The sequence below is a fragment of the Pan paniscus genome, chromosome 10, assembly GCF_029289425.2.
Source record: "Pan paniscus chromosome 10, NHGRI_mPanPan1-v2.0_pri, whole genome shotgun sequence".
In the NCBI taxonomy this organism is placed as follows: domain Eukaryota; kingdom Metazoa; phylum Chordata; class Mammalia; order Primates; family Hominidae; genus Pan; species Pan paniscus.
The window spans coordinates 125,202,120-125,219,095 of record NC_073259.2 but is presented as its reverse complement, the minus strand read 5'-3'; the positions used below and the strand labels follow the sequence as shown (position 1 = coordinate 125,219,095).

Below are 16,976 nucleotides of genomic sequence, written 5' to 3'. Positions count from 1 at the left end.
ACTCCTCAGGTTGACACTGGTTGAATTGGGGTATCCTGGGCCAGCTGCCAGTGTTACAGTAGAGCCCAACCCTGGGCATCTGCAGTGCTGATTTGGTGGCGGTCCATCAGAGGATGGTCCAGAGACCTGGACCGGTTCGATCAGGGCATAGCCACCCCTTGTGGTCCTTTGCTTTGTTAGGTTACGTAGGTAGGTCTAAATCCCTCGCCGCAAAAAAGAAAAGGCCTAGCTGAAAATATTATCTTTTAGTCTTTCTGTCTTGTTTTGAAGGTGCTTGACATCCTCCAGCACATCCAAACCCTAGACCCGGGGCAGCACGGGGCGGTGGGCTACCTGGTGCAGCACACTCTAGAGCACATTGAGCGCAAAAAGGAGGAGGTGGGCGTAGAGGTGAAGCTGCGCTCCGATGAGAAGCACAGAGATGTCTGCTACTCCATCGGGCTCATTATGAAGCATAAGAGGTGAGTGCCCGGGATCATCTGTCCTGCAGTGTCCGTTCCAGAGGGGCTGCAGACACACACATGCACCTGCTGAGCCCCCAGGACACAGTGGAGGAGGAGCTGACTGGATCACTTATCCCCCGAGTGCGCACCGCGGGGAAGACAGAAAGCTGAACCTCTTTTTTTCTTTTTGAACCGTGTCTTTGACCTTTGTGTTTTTTAAGCAGCAGCTTACTTTCCTGAGAGATCTTCTAGTGTTTTTAGTGGCCTTTAGATGTTTGACCCTTCTCTGTGTGTGAGAACATGGAAGTAACTTTGTAAGACACAAGTTTTTTCTCTCATTTCCTCATTGTTCTTATATCTTGTCACTTAATCTCAGTCTCTTCAAATCCGATAGGCACTTGGTCTATTTACCAGGCAAAATTAAACTGTATCCAAAATGATTGGAGCAGTTTACATCCCACCAGCAGGCTGGGAGCCTGGAGTTCCAATTCTCGCCTGGTGCTATTGCCAGACCTTTAAAAGTGTACTTACCTGAGAAAGGGCAAATAGTGTTTCACTGTGGTTTTAATTTCTGTTTCCTGGGTTACTAAACACGTTAAGGTTCTTTTCATATATTTACTGGCTATCCAAGTTCCAAATTTCCTTTTATTAAGCGCCTATTCAAACGTTTCATTTTTCTTTTCTTTTTTTCTTTTTCTTTTTTCCTTTGGAGACAGTCTGGGTCTGTTGCCCAGGCTGGAGTGCAGTGTTGCAATCTCAGCTCACCTGCAACCTCTGCCTCCCAGTTCAAGCGATTCTCATGCCTCAGCCTCCCAAGTAGCTGGGACTACAGGCGCACACCACCACGCCTGGCTAATTTTTTGTGTTTTAGTAAAGACAGGGTTTCACCATGTTGGCCAGGCACGTCACTAACTCCTGACCTCAAGTGATCTGCCGTCTCAGCCTCCCAAAGTGCTAGGATTACAGGCGTGAGCCACCACACCCAGCCCATTTCGTGTATTTTTTTCTATTGAGTTATTAGTCCTCCCTAATATGATATGTAGTTGTTCTTCTGTGTATCAGTCTCTACATGACGATAAGTTGCAAATATCTTTTCCCAGTTTTTGGCTGGTGGTTTTCATTCTTTATTGCATTTTTTTAAAACTTTTAAATGGAAATTTGCGAAGATTTATAAGAGAGAAAGGACTATAAGGAACCAGGTGGTGTTCCTGTCGTCCAGCCTCAACAGCTGCCATACGGGGTGAATCTTACTCTCCCCTGCACCCTCCAGACCTTCCTCCCTGGGTTAATTGACGCAAGTGCCAGATGCCATTTCACCTGTAGCGATTTCAGTATGTACCTCTAAAAGGCAGGGGCGCTCTCTCCTTCTCTGTCTTTTCATATTTAACATCTTGTTATCACATCTAGAAAACCCCAGTTCCTTAACTTCATGCAGTATCTAGTGAGAGTTCCTATTTCCCCAGTTGTCTCATATTTTTACATGTTTGGATCAGGATTTGTTAGTCTCTTGGTTTTAGAGATGTCAGATTGGTTAGTCTTTTCCTTTACGGCTGTATTTTTAGTGCCTTGTTTTAACAAACCTTCCCTATCTTGAGTCATGAAGATACTTTCTATTTTAGAAGTTCTGCATTTAACACCTGAGTCTTGGTTGTACTGAGAATTGAATTTGGTGTGCTGTTGTCAGGCCAGGTCCCCATACCTTTTTCTTTTGGGTAACCAGTTGTCATCTAATCACTTTTTGTTGAAAAGTTTATTCTTTTCCAGATAAAGTGTTATGTTGATAATAAGAGGTGTTTATAAAAGGGGTTAGGGGTGTCCTGAAAAATGATTCACCGTGGAGTAAAGCAGGTAACTGAGGATGTGAGCTGAGAAGCCACGCCGTTGTCTGGGGGTTGTTGCGGCCGGGTCTGCAGGGGCTGACTGCTCCTCCTGTGTTAACTAGGTATGGCTATAACTGTGTGATCTACGGCTGGGACCCCACCTGCATGATGGGACACGAGTGGATCCGGAACATGAACGTCCACAGCCTGCCGCACGGCCACCACCAGCCTTTCTATAACGTGCTGGTGGAGGACGGCTCCTGTCGATACGCAGCCCAAGGTAAGCGGCGGGTTCCGCCTGTGCCAGTGGCCCCGCGGGCGTGTTTTCAGCGCACGTTTGAGCCCTCGAGTAGGTACTGTGGGCGTGGGCCATCGGTTCCTTCAGAGGCGGCCGACGCCCCATGGCCGGCCTCCTTCGGGCCCACAGTCAGCTAAACGTGGCTGGGTCTGCACAGGTGCCGCCCTGGCGAGGGGTCAGTAGTCACACCCGCCCTCCCCCAGGGCCTCCGCTCCCACAGCCCGGACATCTGATTGGCCACTGTCTATGCCAATCAAATTCCTGTAAGTCCTGCCTCCTGGACCCTGCCCTCGGCTCCTCCCAGACTAGAAGGGAACCGGATGAACACCTGGGGGCCCCCTAGTGCTCCCTGGCCTCCCAAGGCTGTGGCTGCCGGCTGACGCCGGAGACGCCCTCGTGTGGCCACCTCTGGGAACTGCAGCCCACTGCGCCGGCCCTGGGAGCACCTGAGAGCCCGCAAGTGTGCAGTAAGGTTGGGTAGGCGTCTGGGCCACTGCCGCCCCGGCAGGTGCCAGCCTAGGGCAAGGCTGAGGTGGAGACCGACAGAGCCTGTGGAAGCCGGTAAGAGACAAGAATGCCTTCAGTGTGAGTCTCCCTTCTCTTTGTTCCTGTTGAATTTCACCTCTACTTAATAGGATGAATTCAGTGTATGTCTGTCAAAGCATTCACATTGATTAATTAATAATTCACATTTATTAATAAAAATGAATGTGAATGCTAATGTAGTGCCATTCTGTGACGGGCATCATTCTAATGTATATTAACTCCATTTGAGAAACATCATCATCATCATTTTCTAGGTGAGGAAACTGAGGCACAGGGAAGCCATTGAGATTTTAATTTAGAGAACACGATTTGAAGCCAGGCAGCTTGACAGAGCCTCCTCTTCATCCATCATGCTGTACCTGCTCATGTCTGAGTTTTGACCTAACTCAATATTATGTTCTGATAAATCCAATAATCAAAATATGGGATGTATAAAAATCTCTGAACTTTCTGAAAGGCTGGAGATTGCCAGGTGAGGTGTCTCACACCTATAATCCCAGCACTTCGAGAGGGTGAGGCAGGAGGATTGCTTGAGCTCAGGAGTTGGAGACCAGCCTGGGCAACACAGCAAGACCTCATCTCTGCAATTTAAAAATTAGCCAGGCAGAGTCATGTGCACCTGTGTTCCCAGCTACAACACAGCAAGACCCCATCTCTACAAAAAAATTTAAAAATTAGCCAGGCAGAGTAGTGTACACCTGTGGTCCCAGCTATTCAGGAAGCTGGGTTGGGAGGATCACTTGAGCCTGGGAAGTGAAGGCTGCAGTGTGCTCTGATTGTGTTGCTGCACTCCAGTCTGGGTGACAGAGTGAGACCTCATCTTAAAATAAAAGGCTGGAAAATAATGATTATTGTCAGTTAATCAGAAACTGAAAGGATCCCCTGGAACAGCAGCATCAAGATAAATGTTTGTTGAAACTGCAGATCGCTTGCCCTGTCTCAGTGTGATGGGGACGGTGTAAGGGGTTTCTGTGCTCCCTGTGGCAGATGGAGGCACCAATGGTAATGTTATTTAACTTTTGAAGCTGTGTCGAATATAAACAATCTCTAAAAATCAACACATGATTTGGACATTATTGACTGATTCACTGGGCCACTGGTGCCAGCACAAGTCACGTGGTAAGCGCTTGATAGCCTACAACAAATGGCGTTCACAAGAATAAATGAGCATTTTCTTTTCAACAACACCGTGGGCCAGTGTCTATGGCTTTACCACATGGCATCATTATTCACTGTTTAGGGTTGGTCTTAAGTATTTGGTTTTAGGGGTTGTGATATGTTCACTTCAGAAGTTGATCTCTAATCATATCTAGGTAAACATGCAATGTAAGGTTTAGTCATAAAATTGTCATTACTGAAAAAATTAATATCTGCTAGTTGGTTTTACCATCTGTTAAATTGAGATGGAACTAAATGATGGGTAATGTTAGCAAATTGGCTTCTTGAATTTAAAATGTGGAACTTCAAAGCTGTTCCTACACTGTGAGAGTTCCCGTCTTCTGCCGGCGGCTCCATCAGCGCTGCGTCAGCAAGCGCTTCCTGAGGGACTCAGAGTCCTGGGCCGAGGGGCAGATCTCCCCCAACATGCCTGATACGTGGCTGTCTTCAGGGTCCTCCCTCTCCAGGGGACTCTCCTCTAGGCCTTCATCTCCTTCCCCCTTGGGGTGTCTGTGGATGTGCTGGTGACTCCCAAAGCCGTGTTTCCATCCTGAGCTCTTCTCTGGGCTCCGTGCCCACCTCTGTAACAGCCCCCGGGCATGTGTGCTTGGAGGGCTCTCAGGGGTCTTCTCTCCAACATTCTTACCCCGACTCACTGAACCCATTGTTTTAACTCGATTATCTCTGTAAAGAAAGAAAAAACATGAACTCATTGTGCCCCCATACCCCCCTTGCTCCTGCCTGCCCCATCTCACTAGTGACACCACATGGGGGCCATGTCTTGCTCTTCTCTCCTTGCCCTCGCGATACATCTGTCTACACACCCACTGCTGTCTCCTCATGTGTCTCCCATTTCCATTCTGGTGGTCTCTGCTTGCCTACTTCCTAACTGGCACCTGCCTCCCGGCCTGTCCCCAACCGGGCATTTTCCTTAGCAACAGCAAGAGGATCTTCCTAGCGTGTCCCTGGACCGGGCCACTTGCTGCTTGAATTGACTGACCATCAGGAGTTTCTCATCGGCAGGCAGTGCAGAATGCTTTACCAGGCCCTAGGGATCTGGCCTTCCCCTTACAGCCCCAGCACGGTTCCCACGCCTGACATACTCCAGCCCACTTCCATTCATCTTCTTTGAAGTCATCATTCTTGCTCGCACGTGGAACAGTTAAAAGAATACATCAAATACCCCCATTTACCCTCCAGTCAATTCAACAGTAAATGATTCCCATATTTGCTTTATCTATAGAGATTTTACTGTTTTCCTGCACCATTTGAAAGAATATTGCAGACATGACCTAATTATGTCTAAGGAGATTCCTCTGCATAACGACAATTACATTATCACACCTAATAACAATTATTTTATAATATCTAATAGTTTTCAAATTTCTCAATTGTCACAAAATAACTTTATGCCTATTTTTGGCTGGTTTCTTAAAATCAGGATCCAACCAGAATTCATTCACTGCATTTGGTTGTTTTTTTTCTCTTTAGTCTCTCTTATTAAAGACAGTTCCTCATCCTTCATTTTTTCCCCCCCTTTTTCATATGACTGACTTTTTGAAGAATCCAGACTGGTTGTCTTGTAAATTTTTTTTTTTTTTTGAGACAGGGTGCTCTGTCACCCAGGCTGGAGTGCAGTGGTACAAACATGAGTCACTGCAGCCTCAACCTCCTGGGCTCAATTGATCCTCCTATCTCAGCCTCCCAAGTAGCTGGGACTGCAGGCATGCACCACCACACCTGGCTATTTTTTGTGTTTTTGTAGAAACGGGGTTTCACCATGTAGCCCAGGCTGGTCTCGAAGTCCTGGACTCAAGCATTCTGCCCGCTTCAGCCTCTCAAAGTGTTGAGATCACAGGTGTGAGCCACTGTGCCTGGCCATTGTCTTATAAATTGTATAACATTTTGGATTTGCCTCATTGGTTCCTTAACTGTATGATGTCTGCCAGCTGGGAGTGAAGTCTGAGTCCTGATTAGATCGGGATAAGAATTCTTGGGGAGGATACTTCACATCCCTCGCCCCGTGCTTCCCACTGGGTCTCATCAGGGGCCCCCTGTGAGTGATACTGAGTTTGGTCACTTGGCTAAGATAGTGACTCACTATTTCAATTAAGAAATCCACGTGGTCACTCTGTAGCATCCTGTAAAGATTCTGTTCCCCAGTGACCTTGAACATCATGGTTTTAGCACTTTTTGAATATCCTTGCCTAAATCTTTGTATGAGAATTGCCGAGTGGTGATTTTTCCACCACTGTTATTCTCTCTACTTCAATGAACAAGAGCCGCCTTCTTCCTCCCTGCCTCTCCCTTCCCCCTCCCTCTCTCCTCCCCTGCCCTTGTCTCTGCCATAGATTCCTGGATTTTTATTTATTCAATGTGTTATAATCACGTGGGACAATTTTATGCTCACATTTGCCCATTTTTAGCCAGTGAGAGGCCAAATTTTAAAAACACATATTAAATATTTTTTGAACATTTCTGGGTTAATGTGTTTTTATGAAATGTATTTTTTAAACACTTTTCTTGATCTAAATTTCCAGCCTTTGGCTCCAATGATCCTATTAGCCCAGGTAGAACCCATTCATAATGCTTTTCTAATTACTAGCTCTGCACAGAGAGTTGAAGAGTGAATTAGAAATCACATACATATATGACATCTTCAAATAGTTTTAGTTTGTACAATGAAGATAATTCTTTCCCCGGTGTGTACTCTCTCACCTAAACCCTAATGGGATGTCCGGCATCTTGCATGTGTGTAATGTTGTGTTCCCACAAGGGGGCGCGCTTTGATACTTTCATGGCCCTGGGTGGGAGAGTGCCGCTCCTGTCCCGCCTCCTTCCGGACTTCTCGGAAGCTCTGAGTCTAGGTCAGCCGCCCTATTGAAAGGCCAGGAATTCAACTACCATGTGAAAATCTCGTTCTTAAGTTTTGTCTGTAATGGTAAAGCACCTGTACAATGCTTGGCACATGGCATGTCCTCGACAAACGTTGGTTCCCTTTTCCATAACTTATTTGATGCTTCCAAACTCAACTTTCCACCTATAGAGTCCTCCCCGCCCGACACACACACACACACACACACACACACACACACACTTATTTGATACTTCCAAACTCAACTTTCCACCCATACAGTCCTCCCCGCCTGACACACACACACACACACACACACACACACACAGACACACACACACAGTCCATGGCCAGCTGTACCTGCTGGCAAGTGTGGTGAGGTGAATGGGGATCCCCTGCATGGGGGCGGGGTTGAGTGTTAAGTGGCACAAACATGTCAGAGGATGCTTTGGCTCTCGCTTTCAAATTGTAAAAATCTCAAGCACACATTCTCTTCCAGCCTAGCAGTTCCACCTCGATCCCTCCACACGTGTACAAGGAGGCCTTTGGTCCCTTTGTTAAAATAGCAAGACAATTGTCATTCACAAGGAGTCTTCTAGTAGCCTGGGGTCTATGCAGACTGGAATGAATACTAAGCTGCAATTGAATAAGCCAGTTGCGGGTGAGTGGCTAGAATACGTTTTGTTTAAGTACACACACATAAAGCAGTACTAAATTTTAAGTATACTTAGGGTATCTAGCTGCCTATGTGTGTGCTCATAGGAGGACTGCAGAGACACACTGGCACCGATGGTGCTTTTCTCTTGGAGAGGAAGACCGGATCAGGACAGGACAGGTGCCCACACAGGACTCATGGGTAGTGTTTCCATAGTATTTATTCATAGATTTTGGGGTAGCTGAACGTTAAAATAAGCAGACGGATTTCTCTGAAAACTTGAAGAGAATCCAGGAAGATTTCTCAGGATTTTTCAGAACTTTTAAGTGGTGCCTGGTTCATGTTTTACTCAATTAAGTTTTGTGTTACTTAGATTTATCATTTTTCTTACAAGTAAACTTTGTGAAAATCTTAGTGGATTGGCATTTATTTTTCTTTCATAATACATAGTTGCCAACTTCATTATGTTGTTAATTTTTTCCTGTTCTGCTTCTTAGCAAGCTAGGAGCTCAGGCCAGTAAATGCACCAAATCCAGTCCTTGCTTCTCTCTAACAGCCAGGAGTGGGGCTGGGAGCGCCCTCGAGGACTGTCATTTACCTCTTGCCTGGTTTCCCACCGTTCCTGCCTACACTTCTCATGCATCTTGTTCTGGGCCCATGTTCAGAATTCTGTGTAGTAGCTGTTGGGTCATGTTGCCCTGGCAAATCTGTGGTTGATAACCTGAGTTTCTGCTTCTTTCCTCCTCCCGACAGAAGCTGAATGTTACCAACACCAGGCTGTCCCTCGATAATACATAGAAAGGAAAAAGTGGAGGAGAAGGGAACAATGCTGAAACACAGGGCTGGGTTTCTGGAGCAGGGCTTGTCAGCCCAGCACTAGTCACATTTTGGTCAAGATAACCATTTGTGGGGGGCCATCCTGTGCGTTGTAGGGTACTTAGCAGCATCCCTGGCCTCCACCCACTGCAAGCTGGCAGCAGCTCTCAATTACAACCAAAAATGTCTGCAGACCTTACCAGATGTCCCTTTAGTAGCAAAAGAGCCCCCAGATGAGAACTGCTCCAGACGAACTGGCAACAAAGCAGTTATTCTAAACTACCTGCTTGAATTCTGTGTACTTCAGATACCTATGTCCTGTTTACCAATGACAGGTAACAGTGGTTCCCTTAGAGCAAAGGGGATTTTTGTCTCGATGGTATTCCGAGCTTCTTTACCCTCTACTATTTCTGTGCAGCTCTGCAAGAAAATCCAAACATGGCCAGGCGTGGTGGCTCACACTTGTAATCCCCGCACTTTGGGAGGCCAAGACAGGAGGATCATTTGAGCCCAGGAGTTTGAAAACAACCTGGGCAACGTAGCAAGACCCTGTCTCTACAAAAAAGAAAAGAAAATCCAAAGGCCAGGGCCCTGGCAGCTGGCCTGGTTAAGATACCAGGTTGTGGTCATGTCCCCGTAAGCCTCCTCAAGGAAAATATGCTTTGCTAGTTGGTTCCTCCTGTTACTGGATGTGAAGAGGGAGGTGGCAGCAGTGGGTGGACAGGAAAGGGCATCTTAGCCAGTGGCATTTTGAAACATTTGCGGCATTTTGTTTTTTAACATTTATTGATTTTTCCCAAGAGAAAATCATCTCTAGAGACCTGGCGACAGTAGAGAGATCAGAGTTAGTGGATGACTCAGTTTCCTTCGGGGAAAAGTGGGAGGTCCTGAAACCACAGGCTCCTGTGTGTTAATGTGGGCTGGAGCGTCCCTTTGGGGGCAGCGGTGTTCTCTGAGTCTACCCAGCCCCTCCCCGCCTGCTGTCTCCTGACTGTTGGATTTTTCTTACTTCTGGTTCCCTTCAGCCCTGGAATGGGACTGTCTGGTTTGAGTCCGGGGTTAAATCCTTGGGCAGCCCACGCAACAGCAGAAGGGGGCTCCTTCAGGGTTACGTGGCAGGGGTGCCTGTGACACCGCTGTGGGGTCTGGCACGTTGTAAGTGCCCAGTTTAAACTCTGTGCCACTGTGCCACGTCATGGAGCAACCCCTGATCCATGGCCTTCCAGGCCCTTTCTAAGTGGTACAGCCTTTCTACCCCCACCTTTCTTGGAGGATCTTACAAACAGGTTGCTCATTTTCATGGCCGCCTCCTGCTTTGCTGAATTAATGTGCCATCATTTATTCACACAGTGACCTACACTTGGACGTTTACACTGCTCTTCCAGTTTTCCTAGCATAAGTACTGTTAAGGTAAACAGCCTCCATACATTTATCTCTGCACATGACGTCTCTGTGACTTCCTCAGCGGTACTGATTTGTTCAGGCAGTTCTGTCCCTGGTCACAGTCTGCCGAAACAGCCTAAAACAACATATTCTCACATTCTTCAGCTCCTCCTGTTTTATGGTTTAAAAAGAACCCTGCAGATTGAGTCCTACAACTCCTTCCCCCTCTCCCCAAAGACTACCAGTTAAAGTCAGTGCTTCAGAAAGATGCCTGCGTTCATCCTGTGTACTTCGGGGATGCAGGGCCTCTGATGCCCTGACTTTGTGTTTCAGGATGTTTAACCCAGCTGTTTAAGAAATAATAGGCCACACTGTTTGTGTCGGTGAGCCCATCGTTGGCCTTACTGGTATTAATTCATAGACCCATTTGCGTTCATTCGAGTGATGGGCAGTGCCAAGGATGGCTTCAGAGTGATCGGAACTGGGGTGCCCTGGGGACACAGTCACAATAGGAGGATCTGCCCAGCCCAGCTCCCTTCCGGTGTCAGGTCATGGAGGGCATAGCTGGGCTTCTCCTGCATCAGGGGCCACACCTAGTCTTGGGCCAGGCCTCCGTGGGCGGCAAAGAAGGGCGCACAAAGCACCGTCCTTTAACTGGCCCTGTGGAGGAGCCTTGTTCCAGGTGTTCTGGGGAAGTGGGAAACCAAGCCTTTTAAATACCTTGCCTGTATTATCTCTTTTTTTTTTTTTTTTTTTGAGATGGAGTCTTGCTCTGCTGCCCAGGCTGGAGTGCAGTGGTGTGATCTTGGCTCACTGCAACCTCCGCCTCCCAGGTTCAAGCAGTTCTCTGCCTCAGCCTCCCAAGTAACTGGGATTACAGACGCCCGCCATGACGCCCAGCTAATTTTTGTATTTTCAGTAGAGATGGAGTTTTACCATCTTGGCCAGGCTGGTCTTAAACTCCTGACCTCATGACCCCCTACCTCATCCTCCCAAAGTGCTGGGATTACAGGCATGAGCCACTGCACCTGGCCCTTTTTTTTTCCATTTTTTCAGTCTTATTTTCTATTTCTTTCTTTCTTTCTTTCTTTTGAGACGGACTTTTGCTCTTGTTGTCCAGGCTGGAGTGCAATGGCATAATCTCAGCTCACTGCAACCTCCTCCTCCCAGGTTCAAGCGATTTTCCTGTCTCAGCCTCCTGAGTAGCTGAGACTACAGGAGTGCACCACCATGCCTGGCTAGTTTTTGTATTTTTAGTAGAGACGGGTTTCACCATGTTAGTCAGGCTGGTCTTGAACTCTTGACCTCAGGTGATTCTCCCGCCTCAGCCTCCCAAAGTGCTGGGATTACAGGTGTAAGCCACTGCTCCCGGCCTTATTTTCTATTTCTCTAGTGGCAAAATAGAGAACAGAGAGAAGAGGTAGCATGGTTTTCCCAAGAGATGGTACAGATAATAACATCTGATATCCACATGGGGTCTGGAGGTGCAAGCCACCTTCCTTTCATCCCACGGTCTCACAGCAGCCCTGGAAAGAGGCTGCTCTCTGTTGGAAGCTAAGGGCCAGTGTTGGAAGGAGCTCGGGTGGAAAATGTGGTCTGCATGAGGGGCTCCTGTGAATAGAGGAGAGGGGTGGCAGGTACGAGACTTGTCACCATGTGACATGGCAGCTTCAGAAACTTAGCCACTGCCAAAAAAAGAGCAGGCAGGGATAATCTTGTCCCATTGTCCAGTCAGAGAGACCTGTTGAGTCTCTAGTTTGCCAGTCCCCAAGAGACCTTTGGAGTTTTGCTGGAGCCAGACATCCTGCTCAGAGATGAGGAAGATCCTGCTGTTCCGTGGGGAGCTCTTGAGACACCCGTGCCACCACTCACCTTCTCCTGATTGCCACTTGCTGCCCTTTTCCCATTACCCTCTCCTGACTCCATAAACATCTTCAGTCTTCCCTTCTCCACCCCAAAAATGCCACCTGGAAGGGGTGATGGGAGGTTCTCTGGATGAAAGGTGTGGCAGCAATGGACATTGTAATGAGAATGCCCGTGTGCCTCTTTACCAACAGAAAACTTGGAATATAACGTGGAGCCTCAAGAAATCTCACACCCTGACGTGGGACGCTATTTCTCAGAGTTTACTGGCACTCACTACATCCCAAACGCAGAGCTGGAGATCCGGTATCCAGAAGATCTGGAGTTTGTCTATGAAACGGTGCAGAATATTTACAGTGCAAAGAAAGAGAACATAGATGAGTAAAGTCTAGAGAGGACATTGCACCTTTGCTGCTGCTGCTATCTTCCAAGAGAACGGGACTCCGGAAGAAGACGTCTCCACGGAGCCCTCGGGACCTGCTGCACCAGGAAAGCCACTCCACCAGTAGTGCTGGTTGCCTCCTACTAAGTTTAAATACCGTGTGCTCTTCCCCAGCTGCAAAGACAATGTTGCTCTCCGCCTACACTAGTGAATTAATCTGAAAGGCACTGTGTCAGTGGCATGGCTTGTATGCTTGTCCTGTGGTGACAGTTTGTGACATTCTGTCTTCATGAGGTCTCACAGTTGACGCTCCTGTAATCATTCTTTGTATTCACTCCATTCCCCTGTCTGTCTGCATTTGTCTCAGAACATTTCCTTGGCTGGACAGATGGGGTTATGCATTTGCAATAATTTCCTTCTGATTTCTCTGTGGAACGTGTTCGGTCCCGAGTGAGGACTGTGTGTCTTTTTACCCTGAAGTTAGTTGCATATTCAGAGGTAAAGTTGTGTGCTATCTTGGCAGCATCTTAGAGATGGAGACATTAACAAGCTAATGGTAATTAGAATCATTTGAATTTATTTTTTTCTAATATGTGAAACACAGATTTCAAGTGTTTTATCTTTTTTTTTAATTTAAATGGGAATATAACACAGTTTTCCCTTCCATATTCCTCTCTTGAGTTTATGCACATCTCTATAAATCATTAGTTTTCTATTTTATTACATAAAATTCTTTGAGAAAATGCAAATAGTGAACTTTGTGAATGGATTTTTCCATACTCTTCTACAATTCCTCCATTTTAAATGACTGCTTTTATTTTTTAATTTAAAAAATCTACTTCAGTATCATGAGTAGGTCTTACATCAGTGATGGGTTCTTTTTGTAGTGAGACATACAAATCTGATGTTAATGTTTGCTCTTAGAAGTCATACTCCACGGTCTTCAAAGACCGAAAAATGAGGTTTTGCTTTTGTAAGCAGGAAAAAAAAAAATTAATGAACCTTAAAAAAAAAAAAAAGGTTTTGAAGGGAAAAAAAGTGGTTTCACACCTCTTGTTATTCCTTAGAGTCACTTCAAGGCCTGTTTGAATGTGGCAGGTTAGAAAGAGAGAGAATGTCTTTCATTTGAAGAGTGTTGGACTTGTGTGAAAGGAGATGTGCGTGTTGGAATCTGCTTTTCCAAGCCGCCAGGGTCCTGACGGCAGCAGGACGAAGCCTGTTGTGGCGTCTTCTGGGAAAGCCTGACCGTGTGTTCAGACGGCACTGGCTCCTTTCCGAAGTTCTCAGTAACTGAGCCCAGAGTAACTGCACGCCTTTGTGCAGCTCTGGAGCTCCACCAACTCTCGGCCTGCCAGTTCTCAAGCGAGCTAATCTTGTCATTAATCGATAGAAGCTAACTTCCGAAGTTAGGACCTAGTTACTTTGCTCTCAACGTTTAAAATAATGCAGTTGCTCTAGTGAATGGGGCGTTAGGGGCCTGTCTCTGCACCTGTCTGTCCATCTGCCTGCAGTATTCTCACCCATGTTGAATGCCTGCTGCTTGTTTACCCTTTGGAAACCCTGGGGTGACCAAGGTTTGGAAAGCCACCTGAGACCACTTCATAGCAAGGGAAGGCTTTAAGCAGTTACTAGAAAGAGATGGGGATTTGGCCCCTGGCTCCTCCAGCCTGAATGAGCTATTATCCACTGTCCATGTTCCTCATCAGTCAAATCCAAAGTCAAAGGATTTGAACCTGCATCTGGAAATGTAACCACTCACAGCACCTGGCCCGCCAAGGTTGGGAGGATTGTACACTACTCTCATTTAAAGGGGAAAGTTTGATAATACGGAATTAATTAATATGAATGAGATGCATTAATAAGAACCTGAGCATGCTGAGAGTTGCAATTGTTGGTTTTCTGGTTTGATTGATTTCCTTTTTTCTTAGACACATCAAAGTCAAGAAAGATGGTTTTACCTTTACTGACCCAGCTGTACATATGTATCTAGACTGTTTTTAAATGTCTTTCTTCATGAATGCTTCATGGGGCTCCAGGAAGCCTGTATCACCTGTGTAAGTTGGTATTTGGGCACTTTATATTTTTCTAAAAACGTGTTTTGGATCCTGTACTCTAATAAATCATAAGTTTCTTTTTAAAAATTTTCCAAAACTTTTCTCCATTTTAAAAAGCCCTGTTATAAACGTTGAACTTTCACAATGTTAAAATGTTAAATATTTGGATATAGCAACTTCTTTTCTCTTCAAATGAATGCCAAGATTTTTTTGTACAATGATTAATAAATGGAACTTATCCAGAGAAACCACGCAAATGGCCTGCCCAATTTCGTTTCAGGACAGAAAGCCCAGCCATGACTTGAGTAGAATGTCTCTCACCTCTCTTCGGATCTAAATATGAAAAGTATGTTCTGCTGAATTTTTCTGAGCATTGGTGAGCGGACAGCCTACCTGTAAACCATGACCTCCTTGCCAAACGTTAATTTTATCAGTTCACTAGTAACCTTTGAGAATTATCTGGTTGTCATGCAAAGATTGCACTTTCTGAATTATGTTAAAACACATGTTGTAAAATGAGAACTGCTTATGCTTTGAAAGAAAACCAGGTTCTTCGTGCGTTCTGTTGCCGTTGATTTGAATGGCTGCGCTGTATACAATGTGTCCAGAATGTCTTCAGAGCACTGTTTCCGTGTGATGTTACTACCTACTATGTGGGAGGAAAAAAGGTTATAGGTTAAACAAAGTCAATTGACTCTATGGTGGTGTTTCTCAATACCTGTGACGCACAGTACTGTGCGTCGTGGCTTTCTAAGAGAAGTGTGCAGCGGGTGTGTCATCTTGATATATGAAACCCTGGAATTTCCCTCCCCTACACGCACGCACCGTCCCCGGGGGTCCGGTGTTTGCAGACATGCTTTGAAAAGCTGTCTCAGTGAGACATCAGTTATGTCCAAAATGAGTTTACCTTAGAATCAGACCGGTTTTGCCAGGCGTCATGTTTGCAAACATTATCCACCTAATCAGATTTTGAAAGGCCGGCTTTCATGTTGCCTGCCTGGGACTCATAACAGATCCCCATTATAAGCGCATTTACACAGCAAAATGATTTTATTGAGAAAACCAGCATTAAGTACTGTTGCCAGCTCAGTTTTCCATTGCATACTATCTACCTAAAGTCCCGTTCTCATTTGTAAGTGTTCCAGTCTTTCCCCACGGAGAAAACTGAGCAGAGCTGCCGTGTCGCAGGCTTTCTGCTGCTGATGTCGCATCTCTTTGCTTTCCCCTCCTTAGTCCATACTCCAAGTAAGTGAACTCAGACTACCAGCAACTTTTTAACTGAAAAGTATCTGTGACCATGATGATCAAGATGCAGCTCTTCGTGTTTTTATTTTGTCTTTTTTTTTTTTTTTGGAGGGAAGGAGAGACATCAACTGGACAAAATGCAAAATTTGGATGTGGGACAATTGCTTTTTGGAGACGTGAATAGCTGTACTGTACGTATTATTTTGTGTGGCATGCTAACTTTGAGCCGGGCACTGGCCTAATAAAGTCTTTGTAATCCTCCCAGCAATCCTATAAAGCAGATGCAGATAGTAAAGATTTTAGGCTTTGCAGGCCACGTACAGACTGTCACATGTTCTCTGTTTTTAAAAGTGTCATCAACATTCTTAGCTCAAGGGCTGTACAAAAACAGGCTGCAGGTGGGATGGTGCCCACAGGCCATAGTTGGCTGACCCCGGCTAGGGTGTAGGCACTTAGCATTCCACTGTATAAAGGGGAAACCCAGGTCATACTGCGTGTGCGTGGGTGGGAAGCCGGATGTGGAATACAGGTGGTCCCTGAGTCGCCAGGAACCACTGAGCTCCAGCTGTTCACACCCACACTCTGCGGCGCAAGCAACTACCTCGCCATGGTTTAGCCTTGGTCTAGCAGCAACTTTAACCTTGAATGTTGCATTTCTGAAAAATTTAGAATCTTGAAAGTAAAGGACATCCCTTCGGTGAATAAAATTAGGCGCAATTATAGAATACATGTATTATGGCCACGTAGCAATGACTGTATTAGGGCTACGCTAGTTCTGTAATAAATATACCCGAAAAACAACAATGGCTCAAACACCATAGAACGTTTTTGCTTCCATAATATTGGGCAGGGGAATGGGCTGGCAGGGCAGCCCTTATGCAGGCATCAGAGAGAGCAACCTGAGCCGTCCGTCTCCATCCAGCCTGAAGTAGCGGGGAGCATGGAGGGCTGAGACCATCTGGGAGCTTCCATGAGCCAGGTGTGGAAGTGGCACCCCTTATGTCCACTCATTTTGCACGGAGGTGGGAAACGTCCAGTTGTGTTCTAGGAAAGGAGACAGAACACAGTGTGGGTGGAAGCTCTGGTCCACTGCACGGGCCACTCCAGTGTGCTCCTCCACGGCAGGAGACAGCCACGGACAGCTAAGCCAGGCTGTCCGTGGGGACGGACACATTTCTGCAGTCTCCGGCTCAGTCGCCCCTGCTTAAGTAGCACATAGAGGCAGTGGAGTTCCCTTCAGATGGCACTGTCTGTGTACACTCACGGTCTCCACCGCAGATGGCTGCAGCAGCGGGGAGCAGACCTCACCGCGTGGGTCACGTGCACTACCTCTGCCTCAACAGCCAGATCTCAAGTGCCCGGCCACGCCTTCATTCCAGAGGAGGTGCCAAATGGTTTCCTGTGGGCCCGAAAGGAAGAGAAAAGGTTTGGTGGGCACAGACTTGTGTGTGCCTCACCC

The 16,976-nt window shown here is 46.5% G+C and overlaps 1 protein-coding gene across 2 annotated transcripts in view; it reads left to right on the top strand.

Annotated features, from left to right (window-relative positions):
- Positions 1-14,523, top strand: part of FBXO21 (F-box protein 21) — a 47,848-nt gene extending 33,325 nt beyond the window's left edge. The window contains exons 10-12 of one of the 2 annotated variants that reach the window (XM_034934606.3): positions 271-461; positions 2,386-2,543; positions 12,031-14,523. In XM_034934606.3, coding sequence (XP_034790497.1) covers positions 271-461; positions 2,386-2,543; positions 12,031-12,221 — 540 coding nt within the window. In that variant the 3' untranslated portion in view covers positions 12,222-14,523. Of the gene's footprint in view, positions 1-249; positions 462-2,385; positions 2,544-12,030 lie in introns of both variants that reach the window. The other variant, XM_034934605.3, reaches the window with a different exon arrangement.
- Positions 14,524-16,976: the final 2,453 nt, after the last annotated feature.